The 17,205-nt window shown below is 39.7% G+C and overlaps 1 protein-coding gene across 19 annotated transcripts in view; it reads left to right on the forward strand.

The window, feature by feature from the left end:
• Positions 1–17,205, forward strand: part of ARMH3 (armadillo like helical domain containing 3) — a 173,124-nt gene that overhangs the window by 36,343 nt on the left and 119,576 nt on the right. For all 19 annotated transcript variants that reach the window (XR_011421657.1, XR_011421652.1, XR_011421658.1 and 16 more), the window contains 6 exons: positions 366–459; positions 3,638–3,739; positions 9,533–9,591; positions 11,137–11,202; positions 12,069–12,138; positions 14,586–14,646. Coding sequence is in view for 9 of the 19 variants with exons in the window: in XM_023640545.2 (XP_023496313.1) it covers positions 366–459; positions 3,638–3,739; positions 9,533–9,591; positions 11,137–11,202; positions 12,069–12,138; positions 14,586–14,646 (452 nt within the window). In the remaining 10 variants the exon portion in view is untranslated. The remainder of the gene's footprint in view (positions 1–365; positions 460–3,637; positions 3,740–9,532; positions 9,592–11,136; positions 11,203–12,068; positions 12,139–14,585; positions 14,647–17,205) is intronic.

The raw sequence follows: 17,205 nt of genomic DNA on the forward strand, positions 1-17,205 counted from the left end.
TCAGAACAGTCTATTGATCTGAGAGAATAGTCTCTTCCTAGGTTCGGATAGGACTGCAAATGCCCTTTTTTGGTAGAATAATGCTCTCAATTTGTTTACCCCAGTTTTTTATTTGTGTGGTTCTGCAGAAAAACTTATGTAATGGGAACTTAGATGCTTAAAGAAAAGTAGCCCACAGAGCTTCTTATTAGAGTTGGCAAGCATCAGTAATAAATCAGGTACTCATGAGAACGAAACGTAGAAGCAGTCCCTCCTCAGTGAGCTTTCTCTCTAATCACGAGGCTAGGAATACTAGAAGGGAAATTAAGTAGAGAATACTCAGAACTGACTTCTCTCTTTTCTTGTTTGTCTGTGTTATTTTTCAGAGTCATCCAGAAATGGGCTTGGTGACTACCCCTGTCAGTCCTGCTCCAACAACCCCAGCCACACCACTGGGGACCACTCCGCCCTCCTCTGATGGTAACCCCACTACCTCTTTTGTTGTCTTGATTAATATGATCTTGACTCTTTCAGGGTGGGCATAGCTGTGTTAAATGAAGAACACCAGTTGTTAATTCTTTCAATTAAGCAACTGTTTGAGGTACTGTCCTTTAGGACCCCAAAGCTCCAAAGAAAACTTGGGAAAAGATAGTCAAGTGCTTCTCTCTGTGTAAGAAGCTACATAACTCCAGCTTTTCCTCCTCAGGGAATGGTAGAACCAGGGAGTGCTAGATCTGAAAGGGACCTTTGAGATCAGTGATGCCTGTCCTGCCAAACTCGCAGGATACTTGTGAGGCTCAGATGAGATCTTCATTATGAATATCTCACTGAAATATTATCTCAAGTTACCATTTGACAAATGAGGGAATTGAGGCCAGAAAAATAAGTGGTTTGCCTAAGGATAGTGAGAGTTGACACTAAGAGCGAAGACATGGATCAGGCAGGGACTACGTTTATTTTGTTCACTACTATCTGCCCAGCATAGTGTCTGGCATGGTCGTTGCTTAGTGAATATTTGTTGAATAAATGAATGAGAAAGTGAACCTGGGATTTACTCACTGTTCTGTGTCTGCCAGCCACTCCCAGTTAGAAAACAACAAGCTTTGAGAGTATTATAACTTGGAGTTCGGTGGATATTTAAGCCTTCTCCCCCTAAAAATAAAAAAAATGTCCACTTTATAAATCTTATGGCTAGAGCGTAAGAAAAAGGTAACAGAAAAGAAATTATGAATTTTGCCCAACAAACTTCGTGTCATCTGAGTTGTTCTGTTGTAAGCTGAGTGTTTGATGGAATGTGTTAACCTAAAAATAATCTTCATTAATACTTGATGTTTTGCCTAAAATGTTAACCACATTTTGGGTAAAGAAGTACAGTAATTCTAACTCTGATCCTTTCTTTATGCCTCCTTACTTTCTGTATGTGAACTGATCTTTCATCTGCTTTCTCTGCTTTAAATTTTCATATAGCACCTGTGGCAGTAGCATTTCAACGTAGTACAAGCAGTATTGGTACAGAAGCATGACAGGGAAATGCCATTGACATTCAAGTCTATGGTAGCAAATTGGATTAGAATTGAAAGCCAAATTCCAAAATATATTAATGACAAGGAGCAAGTAGTAAGGATTGCCTTCTTGTCTCTGCTTATTCAGGTCCCTGAATAATCCAATGGAAATACTGTTCTTTCTCTTTAAGGTTGAAGCCTGCCTGGTTACCATGGATACCAAAAGCCATATATATGTCTGTGTATTCCATGAGTTCCATGTGATGCTGGGGTTTGGATGCTCCAGAGAACTGCCTTTCAAACTGTTCATTGTGAACACTTCCGCCTACACTCTTGATTATGCAATGGCAGGATTTGTGCTTACTTACGTACAACTAGTGAGCTTTTATTTTTTCTAGTGGGAAGATGGAGTCAGCCCACTTTCAAATGACTGTCTTCTTTGACAAAGAATTATGCTGGGAAGAATTATGAAGCTGAAGATCAAGGAATAACTCTTCCTTAGGAAGGAGATTTTATTTTGTGAGGGATTTTATTCTATCCTATTTTGCTCTTTTTCCTCTCTCCTAACTCATTTCCTTTCTGTAGGGGTCCTAAGTTTTATAACCTTGTTTTCAGATTTTGGTTTTTAATTATAGTGGTGCTCAGTAGCGCAGTGATATTTAAAGGTATGTCACTGGAGCCATTATTTTTAAAAGGCAGCAGTTTCGATGTAACATTTGTTCTCAGTTCAGACTTGACATTTGACAACTCAGCCTTGGCATGAAAGAACCTTCTGGTAAACTAAAAATACATATACTTCTATATTTCTGCATATTATATAAGATAGTTTTCCAGTTATTACTGCATTGTGAGTGGGGAAAAAAAGTCCCACTTACCAATTGGATGCCTCTTTGTATCGGACAAAGGAACGATTATGGGTTCTGAGCTTCAAAATAGGCTGTAGTTTGAAATGACGGTCTCAGGTTATTAACCCGTAACATGAATTAAGACCTTTTAGTATTTCAACATAAAAATATATTTGTCTTTTATTAGTTCTTGGAGGCTGAACTGTGGGAAAACAGCCAAGGGTTGGGCGTGCTAATTTATTCTCATAAGGCTTTTTGCTGTGCTTGCTGTGTATTATGGATCCATAATATGCAAATGTTTCCCATTGTTAATAAGTGTTCTCAGCATATATCGTAATAACTCCAGAGAGATCCATTATGGTTATGAATACATATTATGAGTGATATCCCAAACTCAGCTGAGTCTTAATGGGTGAAAATACAGCAGAAAGCTGTAGATTCTCTAGTTTGTCTGGGCCACCATGAACCTCATTTTGCTTATATATTATGTCTTAGACAGTGTAAAAGTGGTTAACAGGATGTCTAAGTGTAATTTAAGGTCTTAGAAACTTGAGAAAGCTACATTAAGACTGTTCTGTGTGGATCAGCCCTAGTCTGGTCCCTCATTGTTCATTAGGACTGTAGCTCAGAGCGTGGGGGCAAGGCATAGTTTCTCTTGGAAACAAGTGGCTGGGTATATAAAATTCAGTTCCCAGGGTGTCCCAATCAATAATGTCCACTCGTTTTCAGCCTGATATTCCTTTTCAGGTTCTCCTTCAGAAGGGAAGAGATTAAGGATTAGAATTTGAGTATAGTTTTGTGTTAACTTTTTTCCCTTCCATCTTGGGTATTTCCAGCCTAAATAAAGGCTTTTTCTCAAAATTGAGCAAGATTTCTCCTTATTAGGAATGAATTGTCATTTACTTTAAGCAGGACACTCATCAAAGCAGGGCTCATTTATATTCAGTACAAATCTTTCCCTTAGGTACAAATCAAAGTGCCTTTAAGAAGGACCCTGAACCCTTTTGGGTTACTTGGGGTTAGAAGTGGAATCAAAATACCATTCTTAGGATGTTGGGAGAAAAGCTCGATTCCTGGAGACTGGCCCTCCTAGATATGAGAGAAGGGAATTGGGCTTAATCTTGGGAGTAGGAAGGGCTCTAGAGGCCTAGGAAGAGTAGATAAAGGTTTTATGACAAGCACTGGTCCTCTCTCTGTTGTGGAAAAAGCTTATTTAGTGATTTCCTTGCCTGCTGGCAAATTGACTATGTAGGTAGAAGTGTTAGAGGGAATATGTTAGAGGCTAAGTGTATTTCATGTGTTCTATTCCAGTTATAAGTTCTGTGGAACTCCCACTGGATGCAGATGTACAGACCAGTAATCTACTGATAACCTTCTTGAAGTATAGCTCGATTGTCATGCAGGATACCAAAGGTAAGGCATGCTACTTTCGGGGCTCAGGAAGCAAGAGGTATTTCAGGCAGCTACTTAGCTAGAATCAAGGAGCAGCATTAATACTTTGAAGCTTTGACAGAATGAACCCTTGAGGCCTCTTGTGTAGGGTGATGTTCCTGATTACTGGAAAATAGTGATTTTTCACTCCAGATGGCAATTAGGTGGTGTTGGGAAAACCTGAAGCTGGAGGGGGAGTACTCCAAAATAGAACAGGAAAAAAAAAATTGGTCTGTATGGAAACCAGCAAGTCTTCTTAGCAGATTTTGGTAAGTAGATGCAAACCCTTTTGTGTGGGAAGTGGGGGGATTAGCACGCTCCAGGGAATTCCCTTTTGAGGACAAGAACAGAAAGCATCGGCTTATGGTGAGAATTAGAGGACTGGTGTGCAGAGCACAGTAGGAAGAGGTGAGATCCAGAGGCACTGTGCTGCTTTACACTTAGCACAGAAGTGTTCGTACCCATCCCAGAAATGCAGGGTGGAAGTGAGGGAGAAATGGGTGTTGGAAAAGTTTGAGTTTATTCTGTCTGGTTTCTCATTCTTCCTCTGTTTATGATTTTTCTATGATCTTGTAATTGGTGATAAGGTAGTAGAATAGTTGGACTAGGAGTGAGAAGGGATTAAGAGGAAACCTAGCAAATTCTACCCAGTGTATATCTTAGGTGTTTTTTTATGCTGGATTTATATGTGTGTTCACAATTTTTATTTATTATTTTTTTATTGTGGTAAAATATATATAACAAAATTTACCATTTTGATCATTTTTAAATGTATGATTCAGTGGCATTCAGTACCTTCACATTGTTGTGCAACCATTGCCAGCATCCATCTCCTGAACTCTTTTCATCTTGTAAAACTGAAACTCTGTACCCATTAAACACTAAGTCCCCATTCTCCACATTCTCCTCTTCCCCTAGCTGCTGGCAGCCACCATTCTACTTTCTGTTTCTATGAATTTGACTACTCTAAGTACCTCACGAAAGCAGGATATATCCCAGTTTTAAGATTCTCTGGAAATAAACCTTTTATTTCATGGTGACACTGAGGTAGCATTTTTCCTTCAATTTTTTTGAATGAAAAAATCTCCACTATATAGTCGTCCCTCAGTATCTGCAGGGAATTGGTTCCAGGAACCCCCACAGATACCAAAGTTCGTGGGTACTCAAACCCCTTATGTAAAATGATGTATGTAGTGCAATGAATATAGTTGGCCCTGCATATCTGCAGGTTTCACATGTGCAGATTCAGTTCAATTCCTCATATCTACAAAATTTTGATCTGAGGTTGGTTGAATCTGAGGATGTGAAACCCACAGATAAGGAGGGCCGTCTGTACAGAGAAGTTGAAAGGATTGTAAAGTGACCACTCATACCCGTTAACATTTTGCCATATTTGATTTGTCTTTAAATTTCTTTCCGTGTATTCTTGTTATTTTGGTTCAACCATTTTAAAGTAGGTTGCAGACATCATTCTACTTCACATTTTAAGTACTGTGGCATGTATCTCAATGTTGAAGACATTTTCCTAGCTATCCATTATAACTAGGAAAATCAACAATAATTCTCTAATGTCGTATAATGTTCAGTCCATATTTAGTTTTTCTCAATTGTCCCAAAAATGTTTTTCATAGCTGATAGTTTTTTAACTACGCCTAGCATTTTAGTGAACATTTTTATTAGCATTTTATTAGGTACCTACAGTTTTGATCCAGTGGGCTTTTCCCATTTAGAGTGATTTTTTTTCTAATTACAAAAGTAACTGAAATATTATTTGTTAAGAATTAAAACAGTCTAGCTATGGTTACTTAGAAAGTGAAAGTCCTTTGGAATTAAGTTCTTGGGAGTTAATCACTTCTGACAATTCGTGTATATGCTTCCTTTATAAACCTTCTTTATAAGAATCTTTAAATCCTATTTTAGGAACCAGCTCTTCTCTCTGCTCAGTAGTTGAAGTTTGGGTTCTTAAATTATAGTCCATGTTTGTGAGGTGCTTTAAGATTCCCTTAGGCATAAAGTATGCTTTATGGCTCTGATATGCCAAGTGGGCTGGACAGGTTTCTGGTATGAGAATTTTCAGAAATTCCAGAATGGAGCTGAAAGGCAAGAGCTGCATAAGAAGGTAAGACTGGGATTTGGGAGCTTTTGGAATGAGAAGGAAACATTGGTAGGCAGAGATAGAGATCTAAAAGGTAAATATGGGAAATGAAGAATTGTCAGAGTTAAAAGGAGCCTGGGTGGGCAGAATCTAAACCCCGTTATGCTCAGACATATTGCATTAACTTTTGGAGATTTCTGTCTTGCAAACTTAGACTTTTTTCTTCTGTTATGCCTTGTGAGTGTGCTCTTTCAAGAGAGAAAGCTATATAAAGGGATGAGACAGATGCAAGTAGTCCATGTCACAAACTCCTAACATAGAGAGTCAATTGGGAGCTGCAGAGTTGGTGACCCTTTGAGTCCTGGCAAGTGAGATCTGGCAGGCAAGGATAACAAGACTTGTGTATCAGTGTTTCCTGAGGCCATTGCTTCTCCTTTATGGGAAGAAAGAATTTCTTCCTTTCTCTAGAAATATCACAGCAAGCATAGAAGAGAGAAACTGCATGGATGTGACCCTGAAAATGTACTTTTAGCTTTGCTTGATGTAACACAGTGAATTGAGGCCCTTGGAACTCAATTGTCGCTTTAATGATTATATAAGCTTCTTTGTCCTTGTCATTTTGCCATACATAAAATGGAAGGCAGAATTGAGAGCAGATTAATTGCAGTATAGATGGTCTCAAGCTGTCTCTCTAAACTCAGACTGGGTTAGGTCTTTTGCCAAAAGGCAGCCTAAATGTGGCAAGGGGCAAGGTTTGGTATGATGAAGAATTAGTTTGAAAAATGACTCCTGTGTGGCTTCATTGGCCCGGCTCTCTTCCTGTCTATTAAGCTCCTGACCTTCTGCATGCCCTGGCTAACAGGATCTCATTATGTTTTTAGGAGCAATAGAAGCAAATTTTTCTTGGCTTTGCTCCCATCCCCCCCCCCCCCGGCCTTGATATTGTCTCTTTCTTTTTTATTATATACCGATAAAAAGATACTTTTTTGGCAGGGATGGGGTGAGGAAGATTACCCTGAGCTAACATCTCCTGCCAATCTTCCTGTTTTTTTGTTTTTTTTTTTTGCTTGAGAAAGATTAGCCCTAAGCTAACATCTCTGCCAGTCTTCCTCCACTTTGTATGTGGGTCACTGCCACAGCATGGCTAATGAGTAGTGTGCACCCAGGATCTGCACCAGTGAACCCTGGCCGTGGAAGCAGAGTGTGCCAAACTTAACTACTACACCATGGGGCTGGCCCCCCCAAAAAGATAATTTTAATGTATACGAATGTTAAGTTATAAAGCTGATAATGAATATAATAAATAGCATTATTATGAAGTATAATAAAATGAACATGTGAATTCACCACCCAACTTAAGAAATTATTAATGCTGTTGAAGCCACCTGTGTTTCCCCTCCTCTTCAGTCATTCCTTTTCTGTTCTCCAGAATTTTGTGTTTATCGTTCTCTTGATTTGGCTTTGCTTTCAAAGCATGGCTGTTAAGTTTGCACGTTCCACTTCAGCGGCCCAGGGTTCACCAGTTCGGATCCTGGGTGCGGACCTACACACCGCTTGTCAAGCCATGCTGTAGCAGGCGTCCCACATATAAAGTAGAGGAAGATGGGCATGGATGTTAGCTCAGGGCCAGTCTTCCTCAGCAAAAAGAGGAGGATTGGCAGCAGATGTTAGCTCAGGGCTGATCTTCCTCAAAAAAAAAAAAAAAATAGACATTAGGGGGCTGGTCCCGTGGCCGAGTGGTTAAGTTCTGCACTCTGCTTCGGCCGCCCAGGGTTTTGTCGGTTTGGATCCTGGGTGTGGGCATAGCATTGCTCATCAAGCCATGCTGAGGCAAGCATCTGACATGCCACAACCAGAAGGACCCACAACTAAAAATATGCAACTATGTGCTGGGGGGCTTTGGGGAAAAAAAGGAAAAAATAAAATCTTTAAAATAGACATTAGGCAAAAATATTAAAAATATGTAGATATATTATGCATAGACTTCAAGTTGATGCATCAAAGTCTTAAGAGCTATGACAGCTGGGTGGTATGATTAAACTTGGATTTTTAAAAAATAAATTTTATTTATTTCTTTATTTTTGTTAAGGAAGATTAGCCCTAAGGTAACGTCTGTGCCAGTCTTCCTCTACTTTATATGTGGGTCGCTGCCGCAGTGTGGTGACAAGTGCTGTTAGGTCTGTGCCCAGAATCTGAACCTGTGAACCCAGTCTGCCGAAGTGAAATGCACCAAAGTCAACCACTACACTATGGGGCCAGCCCCTAAACTTGGTTTTTATTGTCCTTTTTTTGTGCTTTTCTGAATTAAAAAAAAAAGTTTTAATGGAATGTCCCTTATTTTTGTATTCAGAAACACTGTCTTTTTTTTTTTTAAAGTGGAGAGAGAGCTGCTGGCTTTCCTATGGGAGTTGCTGATCAGCTTTTGGGGAAAGGGAGGATAGTGCCAGAGAAACTCTGTGGCCAGAGATAGGTAGAAGAGTCTCATGAATCTAGTTTTGCATAGGTAGGGCATTTCTCTAGGGGCTCTGATGTAAGCTATGGAGAATGTCAGATAGGTATTATCATCATTACTCTTTTTGTACTGCCTATCTCTGAGGAGAAGTGAATGTATTTCTGGACTACAACCCCCATTGTGCCTTCTAATTGTCAAATTTTAGTTGATAGATTCCATCTTTGAGGAAGTAGCAGGTTAATATAAGGATGAATTCTATTCGCTCCACTTCTGTAGCACTGTAATCTGTTAATAGATCTCTCCAGAATGGACTTCAGTCTGGGTCCTATCAAAGCTAATTTGAAGTATCGTAAGCTGTTTCTCTGTTTTGGATATGCTGGTATGACCCTCTTTTTACCTCCATTTCACCTCCTCACCCACAAAGATCCTGGAAAGTAAATAAGCTTTGATGGTTCTGGTAGTTGGCAGTGATGGAGTAGCTCTTTCTTGGCCATTTGTGTGGGCTTAGAGCCCCACTATCGAGGTTGCCTTCATCTTTTTTAATGACTAGAATGTGAGTTCTGGGAGACCAGGAACCTTTGTTTAGTTCAGTGCTATATATAGTGCTTGGCACAGTACCTGCCACATAGTAGGTACTAAGAAAATATTTGTAGAGTGACTAACTTTGGCAGGAAGAAAAATGGCTAAGAGTTCATAGCTTTCCTGGTCATAAGTAATATGCACAGTGCAAGGAGAAGCATGGGCTGAACCCTGGTCTCCAGTTAATTTCTTTCTGATTCTACTGTCAATTTGTTGTGAACAATTATAAAACTCTTCTAGATTTTGTGGTAAATGGGTATGAATGATGGTGCTTATGGCTGGTGGATGGGGAGGGGTGGGAAAGGGAATGGACCTGAGTATTCAGAAACCAAAGGGCTGACACGGAAGCAAAGGGCATGGCCCTGATTTGGGCCATGGTGGCAGGAACGATGACAATAATTAGATGACTCTCAGGAACGTGGTTGGCCGTCCATCAGAGTATCAGAATATTTAAGAAAAAAATCTTCTGGGAGAATTCTTTTGCCTAGAAGAAAAGCAAAAATTACTCTGGTAGAACCTTGATTTTCATTCATGAATTTTGTGGGAGAGTGAGGGTAGTGTGAATGTTCTTTTTGATAATACACATGTTTATTCTCTATAGAAACATGGTCCGGATGATTTAGAGAGAAGGGTTTATTTTTCTTTACAGATGAGCACCGGCTTCACAGCGGCAAACTCTGTCTGATTATCCTTACATGTATTGCAGAGGTAGGTCTCACCAATCTTCTGGTGTTAACTGATCTCTTACAAAGTGCTATCTTCTTCTGCCCTTCTTCTCAGGTTCCTGACTTTTAGGGTCCTAAAGCCTGGGAGAGAAAATCTTTTCCCTTTGTATTGTTAGTCTCCTCCCACTATACTGTAAGCTCTGATAGCAGGTATTTTGTCTCCTTCACCAGAGTGTTCTCAGTGTCTGGCATATAGTAGAGGCTCAATTAGTATATGTTGCATGAATTAATAATGAATTGTGATATGATAACTGCTATAATTGAGAAATGGAGGATTCTAGCACTTAAGAGTTTTACACAAGAGAGTTAAGCCTCTTTAGGAAATATAATCCTGCCCCTTTGAAGCTGCTCATGTTGGGTCTTTTGCATTTAGCAAAGTGAAATAAAGAGCTCAGGTTTCCTGTCGGGGGAGGTGGAGAGAAAAGCCAAAAAGAGGGATTGGAAACTGAGTAAAGTTGGGCTGGTTGCAGTTTGGTGAAGAACAAGAGCCGAAGGGGAAAAAGAAGAGGTGCTTTGGCTTTGTAAGGAGGCACTGTAGGTTGGGTTAATCAGGCCTGAACTCACCCTGGATCTTGGTGGCAACACAGGTATGGCAGAACTTAAGTCAATTTAGAGCTAAATTTGTAACTTCAACCTCCCCCTTCCCTGTTCCTTGTTCTGATCTTTTCTCTCTTAAGAAAAATAGTAAAGATGGTACATATGGAGTAAAGATCTTTCTCAGTCTTTCCTTTTTTATGTTCTCTGTGAAGAGATGACCTACTTTTCACCAGGTGAGGGGTAGCTGATTACAGAAGAGCTGATTATTAGCAGTGGGCCTGGTGTAATTGCTTTTCAAAAATCTTTCTAAGAAAATCTTTAAAGAAGTTGTTTTCCACAAATTGTAACAGTTCATAGTAATTGGAGTCTGTAAGCATGTCAGATCTTCCCAAAAGGTGTTGGGAATGGGCCAAGGGATGTTTATTACTAATCCATGGTGAAAAGTTTTTGATTTTCCATCAGTCTTCAGCAAAGCCAGAGATAGATGGGGTCTTGCCTCCTGCTATGCTGCCTGTGTAGCAGTTTTCTCATGTTCTGCCAAGCCCATTCCCTGCAGAGCGCAGACCTTTCTTCTTAATTGTAGATCCTCATTTGGAGCCTGCACATGCATCGTGCGGCCCCTATGAAAGCCTTCAAGCTGTCACAAACAGAGCAGGCTCCTTAGGCAGATGGGAAGGAAGAGAGAATAGGAAAACAGATTCCTCTGAGCATTTGCCTTAAGTCCCTGTGCCTTAATTTTTATTTTTTGTAATTTGCTTAGAGATTTTTGACCAGTTAGAGATACACTGGGAAATTACACCCAAGTAAAATCTCATGGCTTAAGTGGGATTTGACTTAAAGGCTCTAGGCTCATCCCATTAGCTCTCCAACTGGTCCTTGAAAGTAGTTCTTAAAGTCCAAGGATTTGTATGAAGTGGGATAGATTATAAACTGAGATTCTTAAGTATAGCTCTCATTCCTTACTTTTTCTCTCTCTCTCTCTCTTTTTTAGGATCAGTATGCCAATGCGTTTTTGCATGATGACAACATGAATTTTCGAGTAAACTTACATAGAATGGTAGGTGTGACTTTTTGCTTCTCATTTTTTCGTAGAGGAAGTTTTTTTCTGTTGGCAAGTTCAGGGAAGATGAAATTGATCCTATTTAGAACAAATGTGGGTGGAATGTTGTGCTAAAGGGCTCTTGCTTGACTGCTGTTCAACAGACCCATGCCTGTTGTTGAGATTTTTTGTGTGTCATGGAGCTGTTTCTTACTTAAGCCAGGATGGAAAGATCCACAACCATATACCCATGGCAGTAATATTGGAATGTATCAGTAACATAGATTTCAACAAGGAGATGGGCCCAATCCTTTTGTTTTGAAAATGTAGTATGATCTTTGATTAGTTAAGACTAGATACTGTTTTATTTATTTTAAAGGTGGGGGAAATAGAATATGAAGGATCAGGGAATTTCCTAAAACTAAAACCTGGAAGTATGCTAAAAAATATTACATTGAGGTCTATGTTTGAAACTCTCTTTTTTTCTTGCAGCTGCTACTGTTGCTGCCTCTACACAGTGACCTTCTCTTCTTTTTCTTAATTATTATTTTATCAAAGAAAAATACAAGTATACCCCTTTTGTTGTTAGCAATGTCACTTGTATAGATAAAATCAAAGCAAAAACAACAGCCTTCCCATTTTAGTATGCCCTGATGCCATTTGGGGCTATTGTCTTGCTGTGAATCGTGTTTTTGTACAGGCCTGCACTGATAACTGAGAAGCATTTACAAGTTCTCCCTGCTCCATCCCACTCCCACCACTAGCAAAAGAGAAAGAAAAGTTAGCAACTCTGTACTAGTGATTTTATTTGCATGAAGAACATGATGATGAGCCATTGATGTCAGTTCAGGTTTCTACTAATTTCCTTTCTTTTTTGTGTGAAGCCTATGAGACATAGGAAGAAGGCAGCAGACAAGAACCTTCCCTGCCGTCCTTTGGTATGTGCAGTACTAGGTGAGTATCATCAAAATTGGTACTTTTCTGAGCTGGTGACAGGTTTTCATGATTAAGATATGGGCTGGATCCTGGTTGATGTGCTTCTTCCTCAGAGAAGAAGTTAGTAGTTATGTTTCTTCCCTGGCCCAAGAAACCGTGTTTATCGTTGAGTTTGATAAAGCAACCCCAGTGAATAGAGTGCTTAATTAAAGGGTGCTCTTGTTCAAAGGAAAAGATCTTTCCGGAGAGACAGGGCTAAGTCTAAGCTTGATATGTGATTTATATTTGTAAAATATTTTACTCCTGATCAAGATTTCAAATTCTTTCCTCCCTTTCTTGGTCCAAATTGATGCGTCAACTGGTCACGAGGCTTAAAGTTCAGGGTTCAGACATACAAAACTTCCTTTGAGTAAATTAAGCTGAGATGAGGCTGGCAGAACTGACAGGTAGGGGGTTGTATCTTAGGTAGTGTTTTTTTTTTTTTTTAATTAAGATTATGATAGATTACAACCTTGTGAGATTTCAGTTGTACATTATTGTTAGTCATGTTGTGGGTACACCACTTCACCCTTTGTGCCCTCCCCCAACCCCCCCCTTTTCCCTGGTAACCACCGATCAGTTCTCCTTGTCTATATGTTAACTTCCACCTATGAGTGGAGTCATATAGAGTTCATCTTTCTCTGTCTGGCTTATTTTGCTTAACATAATACCCTCAAGGTCCATCCATGTTGATGCGAATGGGACGATTTTGTCCTTTTTTATGGCTGAGTAGAATTCCATTGTGTATATATACCATATCTTTTTTATCCAATCATCAGTTGCTGGGCACTTAGGTTGGTTCCACGTCTTGGGTGTTGTAAATAATGCTGTGGTGAACATAGGGGTGTATGGGACTCTTGGAATTGCTGATTTCAGGTTCTTAGGATAGATACCCAGTAGTGGGATGGCTGGGTCATAAGGTATTTCTATTTTTAACTTTTTGAGAAATCTCCATACTGTTTTCCATAGTGGCTGCACCAGTTTGCATTCCCACCAACAGTGTATGAGGGTTCCTTTTTCTCCACAACCTCTCCAACATTTGTCACTTTTGTTTTTGGATATTTTTGCCAATCTAACGGGTGTAAGGTGATATCTTAGTGTAGTTTTGATTTGCATTTCCCTGATGATTACTGATGATGAACATCTTTTCGTGTGTCTATTTGCCATCCTTATATCTTCTTTGGAGAAATGTCTGTTCATGTCCTCTGCCCATTTTTTGATCGGGTTGTTTGTTTTTTTTGTTGTTGAGTTGTGTGAGTTCTTTATATATTATGGAGATTAACCCTTTGTCGGATAAGTAGCTTGTACATATTTTTTCCCAATTAGTGGGCTGTTTTTTTGTTTCAATCCTGTTTTCCTTTGCCTTGAAGAAGCTCTTTAGTCTGATGAAGTCCCATTTGTTTATTCTTTCTATTGTTTCCCTCATCTGAGGAGTTATGGTGTCTGAAAAGATTCTTTTGAAACTCATGTCAAAGAGTGTACTGCCTATATTCTCTTCTAGACGACTTATTGTTTCAGGCCTAATCTTTAGGTCTTTGATCCCTTTTGAGTTTATTTTTGTGAATGGTGAAAAAGAGTGGTCAATTTTCATTCTTTTACGTGTGGCTGTCCAGTTTTCCCAGCAGTATTTGTTGAAAAGACTTTCTTTTCTCCACTGTATGCCCTCAGCTCCTTTGTCGAAGATTAGCTGTCCATAGATGTGTGGTGTTATTTCTGGGCTTTCAATTCTGTTCCATTGATCTGTGCACCTGTTTTTGTACCAGTACCATGCTGTTTTGATCACTGTATATCTTAGGTAGTTTTGTCTGCCCAGAATTCTGCATTTTCCTCAGGGAAATGATCTTGACTCATAATCTAATTTGACTTGGATATTCAACCCTAGTTCCTAGATCTACTTGATTTTAGAAACAGTAATTAAGACTATATAATAAGCCTTTATTGACCCAAAGCCCCACAGACTATTTCAGTCAATATTTGTCAAACCAAGTGTGATAGTGAGATGAGATAGACTTTATAGCTTTAGAGCTGAATCTCCGGTCTCACAGATGTGATCCATAATTTCTTCTCTCTTGCTTCATCACTTGGTTCTTAGAAAATGATTTCTCTTTGGCATTTTGCATTAGTGCCATGGTATGAAATTTCTGTACAGAGAAATCTCCCTTGTATTTGAATTTATTGGCAGGTCAAGGTATCCTTCTGGAAGTAGGAGAGCGAACTAATTTTCTTGTTACTTTACAAGTGGCAGGTGGTGAAAAGTGTTGCAAAAAGTGCTGGGTATAAAATAAATTTAAGTGCACGTGAATAAAGATGTGGTTAGTGGATGCCATTCAGCATGAGTGCAAGGTGTACTCAGAAGGTTTTTTTTCCAACTCAAAGACAGGGAATGAATTTCATTCTGATCTAATTTTTCTTCTTTCCCCATTCAGACCTGATGGTAGAGTTTATTGTAACACACATGATGAAGGAGTTTCCTATGGATCTCTATGTGTAAGTACCATGGTTCATTTAATGTGTGCAAATCTATCTTATAGAATTGAGTGATAGGAAATTTATAGTCACAAAATTTCTGTGTATGTAATTCACTTCAGGAAAAACACATTTGTGTGTGAAGAAGTGTCAGGGAACATTTTATGACCTGGATTTGTATGTCTTTCTAGAAGGATGAGAAAGTGCAAACCACAATTTGGATTCTGCACATAACTTCATTATCACTTTTAGGCACATTGTATGAAGAGCGGGGCCAATGCATTGAAGTATGCATCATGTGTCCTGTTGTCATCCAAAGATATGGTCAGTACACTTAGTCATTCCTGGGCTTTGGATCAGAGTAGCCAGCAGTAGTTAAAAGGTAGGGAAAGGCCAGAGAGGTAGAGCTTCTGGTCCATTCTTAAACTGCATTGTCGTAGCAGCCTAGTCAGAACTCTGCCAGCTAGGCAGATTATGTATATAGTGGCCTGGGTGGGAAATTCCTGCCTCCTGAGGAGATCTGATTGTCTGTCACAATTCTTTACAACCAGTACAACTAGAGGTAACTGAAAATCATCTTTTTTTTTTGGAGAAAGATTAACCCTGAGCTAACATCTGTTGCCAATCTTCTTTTTTTGCTTGAGGAAGATTAGCCCTGAGCTAACAACTCTGCCAGTCTTCCTCCACTTTGTATGTGGGTTGCTGCCACAACATGGCTGATGAGTGGTGTAGGTCTGTAACTGGAATCTGAACCTGTGAACCTGGGCTGCTGAAGTGGGGCGTGCTGAACTTAACCACTGGACCATGGGGCTGGGCCCCGAAAATCATCATATTTTAATAAAGTTTAAGCCTTTAGGCTTTCTCTCGCCTTTGCTCTTTCTGCAGTCTTCTTATTTTTAATGCCCAGGAATAGCTGTGCCACATTAGTGTGATCTCAAATATGTATATTATCTTTATTCCTTAAAAAGCATTTGAATTGAGTGTGACAACAGAATAGATACCTCCATTTTTTTGAGCAAGAGAGCAGTTTGGTGCACAGCAAGCTAAGTGTACCTTATTCCAATGCCAGGCCTGGGATCTAAGGAGATGTAAAGGATTGTACTCTGAATAGAGTAGACCTGCAGCTTTTTAGACTTCTTGTAGGCTATATAGTCTTTGTTTCCTAGGTCTGAAATAATGATACAAATTTTGCTTTTAGGTAAGTATGTTGTAGTTTGCATTTTTCCATAACTTTTGAGTATTTAGAAATAAGCCTGATATTTTATTTCAATTCAAAGACCATGAAAGTTCCTTTTTTATATCACTTGCCAGATGAATTTTCTACTTGTTTTAGATAGGATAGCTGAACCTCACTACTTTAGGGATCAGATTTGTTTTGCTACAGACTTTATTTCTATCTTGAATATCTTACGTTCTAGTTTTAGAATATGCTATTTGCTTTGTAGTATATTAGTATAGTCTCAGTTTCCTCATTTTCCAAGTAAGGAATCTGAGGCTCTGGAGATTAAGTGCTTTGCCGAGGGTTATTCTGTTAGTAGGTACCATCACCTGGACTTGAACCCAGATTTTCCTTCTGTAAATCTGAGGCTGTTACCATCCCTTCTCTGGTGTATTGGTTATCTATTGCTATGTAATCAACTACCCCAAAACCTAGTGGTTTAAAACAAACATTTATTATCTCACGGTTTCTCTGGTTCAGGAATCCAGGAGCAGTTAGCTGGGTACTTTTGGCATAGGGTTTCTCACGAGGCTGCAGTCAAAGTGTTAGCAAGGCATCTGAGGCTCTACTGGGGCTAGAGAATTTGCTTGCAAGCTCACTTACATGGTTGTTGGCAAACCTCAGTTCCTTGCCACGTGAGCCTTTCCATAAGGTTGCTCAACATGCAGCTGGCTTCCCTCAAAGTAAGTAATCCAAGAGAGAAAGAAAAGGAGAGTGAGAGCCCAGGATGGAAGCCATAGAGTCTTTTATAACCTAATCTCAAATGGCATGCCATTTCCATTGGTCACACAGACCAACCCTGATGCAGAATGAAAAGGGACTATACAAGGTTATGAATGCCACAAGGTAGGGACCACTGGGGGCCATCTTGCAGGCTGGTTACTACAGTTGCACAAATTGCATCATCAAGATTCAAACTCAAATCTCTCTGACCCCAGAGGCTGTACTCTTAACTTCTGCTGTAATAAGTGACAAAGGAAAGGTTTGTACAGGGCAACTAATGCTGACTGGGGCATCAGAGAACATATCAGAGAAGGTTGCATTAGACCTGAGTCTTGAAGAAGTGGGAGTTTTCTATGTGGAGGAGTCGGGGTGCACCTCTTATGTGCACCGAGCAGGGGACCAGCATGTTCAAAGGCTTGGAGGCTTGAATGTTTGGCATGGTTGGAGAATAGAAAGTAATTCAAGATGATTAGAGTGTTGAGTGCATGGAGGAGGGATAGGAGAGATTAAGTGGTTGATGGGGCACAGTTGAAGGTGGGGATGACATGACAAGATTATGTGTTCAGTAGATAGAGTTACCGGTATGTATCTCTCCACCCAAATCCTCACATTCCAGCCAGTGACTAAATATTTTAACT

The sequence above is a fragment of the Equus caballus genome, chromosome 1, assembly GCF_041296265.1.
Source record: "Equus caballus isolate H_3958 breed thoroughbred chromosome 1, TB-T2T, whole genome shotgun sequence".
Taxonomy (NCBI): domain Eukaryota; kingdom Metazoa; phylum Chordata; class Mammalia; order Perissodactyla; family Equidae; genus Equus; species Equus caballus.